We start from the raw sequence: 4,639 nt of genomic DNA on the forward strand, positions 1-4,639 counted from the left end.
TAAAAACAAAAAACAAAAAAATTCTACCAAGGCCATTAATATCACTCATATAATCAAGCCATCTGCAGGCCTCCCTCATTCATCCAATAATAACAGTGTAATAAATGTCCCATAAAACTCGGGACACTGGAACCAGGGTAAATATTTCCTGAATATTTTACTGGCTGGAATCGAAACAGGGTCATAGTCTCGGCTGGGTAAATTTGATTATGGAAACGGAGTTCACTAAATTATGCATTGCTACCTGCTTTTTTTTTTTTTTTTTTTTACTCTGGCACATCTTTTTATCCAGTCAAGCCATACTTTAAGCAAGTTTATATTTCGCATTCTAAGATACTCATCTATCATAATTTGCTATTTCTTTCACAAGAATTCTTTCTGTTATACAGTCATCCATCATCTCGAGCTCTCTGTTTTACCTCGCCCGGACAGAGTCCGCGAGGTATTGTTTTTGGTCGTTTGTTCATTCGTTTGTTTGTTACCAACATTACGAAAAAAACGGCTGAATAAAATTCCAGGAAACTTTCAGGATTTCTGGGCATTGGTTCTCAAAGAAAGTGATTAAATTTCGGAGGTAATCGAGTGACCCTGAAAGATCAATATCAAGGTCACGGATTTCCAGAGAACTATAACTTGAAAACGGTTGAAGATAAAGATATTTACTATGAGATACATACAGGAACTCATACCTGTAATATGAGCTTTTATTTGGCACCAAGATCTTTGACCTTGAATGATCTTGAAAGGTCAAACTCAAGGTAACGGATATTCAGGGAGCTATAACTCGAAACTGAAGATAGATAGATAATTACTATTATCAACGTATAGGAAATTCCATATGGGTTTTTAATTGGTACCTTGACCTTTGACCATAAGTGACCTTGAAAAGTCAAATTCAAAGTCTCGGATATTCAGAAGGTTATAACTCGAAACTCGCTGAAGATGAAAATATTTACTATTACCAAGAAATAGGAAGTCTCATATGGGCTTTCATTTGGCAGCATGACCTTTGACCTTGAGTGACCTTGAAAGATCAAACGCAAGATCACCGATTTTCTGGGGGAGTAACTTGAAAATAAATGAGCCATTACCTTAGACTTTAATCCATAACTCTCAGGGTTCCTGGGTGAGGAATTTTGCTGGAAGGGTACTAAGCGTACTGTCCTCCATCTATCGGCTCATAGCCGCGAAGCTCATAGGTACCCTCTCCGAGGTTCCCTCCTTTATTAACTTTTGAAAATACCCAGTTCTGTCCTATAGTGAGGACGCTGGACGCTAATGGGTTAACTGTGCAATGACAGTAAATGGCAGAAATGAGTCGGTATTTAACAGCAATACAATAACTGCTGGCGGGCGAGGTTTGTTGTGCCTGGGACACTTGTTGATTAGTTATTCAATTCGCAAATATTTATCTGTCATAAAAAACAACCATTCTTATGCAAGTTTTTATTTATTTGTTTAGTTATTGTTTTTATTCATTTACGTCCTTGTGCATTCATCAAGAGCACCAAGCCATTATTTCGCCAAAATTTTCTCAGTCTGTTTTTTTTTTCTCATTCTCGCACACATTTACTAAACATACCAGGCTGTATTATCAACAATTTGTTTTGCATTCCAATCTTTCCCAAAAGATTTTCCCATACTATCTTTTCTCCACATCCCTGTTGTTCAGCCTCTCGGTGCTTAGATCTGACTCAGTACTGTTAGTCTAAGTAAAGTTTTTATTTGTACTAACAGTAGTGATATAGACACTTTAGAAAGATATGGAGTCTTTAACTGCCCGGATTACTTTCAACTGAAATAAATCGTTTGGAATTACGTCGAACAAAATACCGGTGCGTAAGTCCACCAACAACAGCAATAGATTGCAAACTCATTTAATAGTGACATCAGAGATTGATTCGAATATATGATACCTTAAGAGCAGAGAAACAGCTACTGATATTCTCCTATAATTTTTTCAACATGCATTTAACTTATTTCCATTAAATGGATGTTGTTCTAGCATTATGTAATTAAACTTGCTATTGTTGTAAGATACGACGGTAATGTTATTTACATTTCCTATGGCTGAAATACTTACCTTTGCCCTATCAGAATCAGTCATCGATTTCTGGTTTCCTATCCACATACAGAATATTGTTCATACTGTTAATTCCTTCATATTCTTTCTTCGTCGCTGACTCCCTCCAACACTTTCTTTTCTTTCAGCTTGCTCCATAAGAGGCATTTTATAGGTACTCTTAATTTGGCTTTTACTTATTATTTTTCTTTTTCTTCTCAGTAATCATCATCATAATCATCATCATAGTAATAATAATAATAATAATAATAATAATAATAATAATAAATACTACTACCGTTACTACTGCTACTACCACTACTACTACTATTACTACTACTACTAATGAAAATCACTCATTGCCCATTATCGCATCTAGTCATCAGTCTCATTCATTTCTTAAGTACTCATCTCTCACTTATTCATTCAACGTCCCTCGTCTGCATCTCCCCGCCTCACAGATGTGTTCCTTTATACTCCCTTTTTCCAGTTATTTTTTCGCATCCCCCAACAATCACCTTACTGTATCACACTCCCACTGTCTGTTTTTGTAGTCACATTATCCTTTGTTGGTGGGAGTAATTTTCCTCAGTCGGACGTAGTTCTAGTAAGTGTGGTAAGTGTGTTTGAGGTTTGTACGTTTGTACTCATACTGGCTTTACTTTTGTTCCTGTCTGTCTATGTCTATGTTTTCAAAATGTCTACGTCTACAAGCTGTCAACATCTTCATCCTTTGTCATCCAGTCCCTGTTCTCCGCCACACCACAGTGAACTAAGCCTGTGACCTTACCTGGAATGTCACTAGGGCCATCTAGTTGTGAATCCTTATGAGAGTCTTGAGATGACGCTGAAAGCATCAGAAATTTTCCTATGTCCGCTGACTATTGAAGCCCACAATATTTGTGTAACAGTACTGGTACATTTTTCAGTTATCACAATGGCTTCCTGTTCTGTTAATAATTCTATACACCCACTCTCCTTCCATGTAACCTAGCCACTGCAGGGGCAAGCCGGCCCAACGTAGTGTTAGTCCCAAGTTCAGGGAAACAGGAAGGCTTGATGGCAGGAAAGGTATCCGGCCGTAAAACTCAACTCAAACCTATGAGCAGTCTTCTGTCATTGGTCTCAGAACTGGCCGCTAGGGCGTCCACCAGAAGCGATGTGCAGGGGCCTCATCTGACCCCTGTGACAAGTGAGCAAAGGCTACTGCGTCATTAGCTGGTGTGGCTGAAGAAGCGAGCTTTGAGGGTGGGGACGTTGAATGTGGGGAGCATGACTGGGAGAGGTAGGGAGCTGGCTCACACGATGGCCAAAAATAAAATTGGAGTGCTGTGTGTGCAAGAAACAAGGTGGAAAGGAAACAGGGTGTGTGACATCGGCACAAGATGTAAGCTAATCTATAGTGGAGTAAATGCACAAGGAAGAAACAGTGTTGGAATCCTCATGGATAAGAACTGGAAGCAGGGGCTGGTGGGTATGGGAAGGAAAAGTAATAGGATAATGAGTGTGAACTGGAACATGGCGGCTTGGTGCAAACTGTGGTTTGCGCCTATCCACTGCAGGTCGGGTATAGTGAGGGAGAAAAAGGAATTCTGGCAACATCTGGATGAAGTACTGGTAGGGGTTCCAGAAGGAGAAAGAGTTTTCACCGGAGATCTGAATAACCATGTGGGTAGGGAGAGAGGTGTGTTTCCTAGAGTACATAATGGTTTCGGAAGAGGAGTGATGAATCCAGGAAGAGAGGGCATAACTGACTTCGCACTGGCAGCAGACATGGCTATTCTAAATACTTTCTTTAAAAAGCCTGCAAATCAATTTTCGCCTACAAAAGTGAACCAAAAGAGAGTCAATTTGATTTTCTGCCATGTAGGTGGAATCACTTGAAAGAAATTGTGAACTGTAAAGTGATAACGGCAAAAGTGTAGAGGCACAACATCGGCTGGTGGTGGTGGATTGCAAAGTAATAAGCATGAGGAAAGGGAAATAACAGGGAATTGCTAAAGATAAATGGTGGAAGTTCAAAAAAGGAGGAGTTAAAGAGCTAGTTTAGGACTAGCCTTGTAAGAGAACGCCAGAAGAGAATGTAAATGAGTGGTGGGAGAAAAACAGCAGGATAATTAAGTAGGTGGGGGAAGAACTGCTGGGCAAAACATCAGGACCCCCCCCCCTAACAATATAAGGAAACATGGTGGTGGAGTGACAGGATATAGCAAAAGGTAAAAGAGAAGAAAGAAGCGCGGAATAAATTTGATAAATTGGGAATGAAGAAGATAATGCGAGACCTAAAACAACAAATAAAGCAGCCAAAAAAGCGGTGGCAAGGTCAAAGACAATAGCAGTGGATCAGCCCTACGAGGAACTGGAAACATCGGAAAGACAACAGACCTTTGCGTTGGGAAAAAGAAGGAACAAGGTGACAAAAGAACTTAAGCATTTAAAGAAGATATAGAATGGTGATTGTAGCGTACTCAGTGCAGAGGAGGGCATAAAAGGAAGATGGAAAGAGTATTTCGAGAAGCTACTGAACGAGGAAACGAGAGGAGAGTTTTAGGAGATGGAATGCCAAATGAGAGGGAA

At 39.8% G+C, this 4,639-nt stretch overlaps 1 protein-coding gene across 1 annotated transcript in view; it reads right to left on the reverse strand.

Annotated features, from left to right (window-relative positions):
* Positions 1–2,769: 2,769 nt before the first annotated feature.
* Positions 2,770–4,639, reverse strand: part of LOC145418140 (zinc finger BED domain-containing protein 5-like) — a 44,778-nt gene continuing 42,908 nt past the window's right edge. The window contains exon 4 of the mRNA XM_080286663.1: positions 2,770–2,943. Within this exon, the coding sequence (XP_080142789.1) occupies positions 2,770–2,943 (174 nt within the window). The remainder of the gene's footprint in view (positions 2,944–4,639) is intronic.

Source organism: Coenobita brevimanus, chromosome 112, assembly GCF_032717465.1.
Source record: "Coenobita brevimanus isolate Jiangsu-jjx chromosome 112, ASM3271746v2, whole genome shotgun sequence".
NCBI classification, from domain to species: domain Eukaryota; kingdom Metazoa; phylum Arthropoda; class Malacostraca; order Decapoda; family Coenobitidae; genus Coenobita; species Coenobita brevimanus.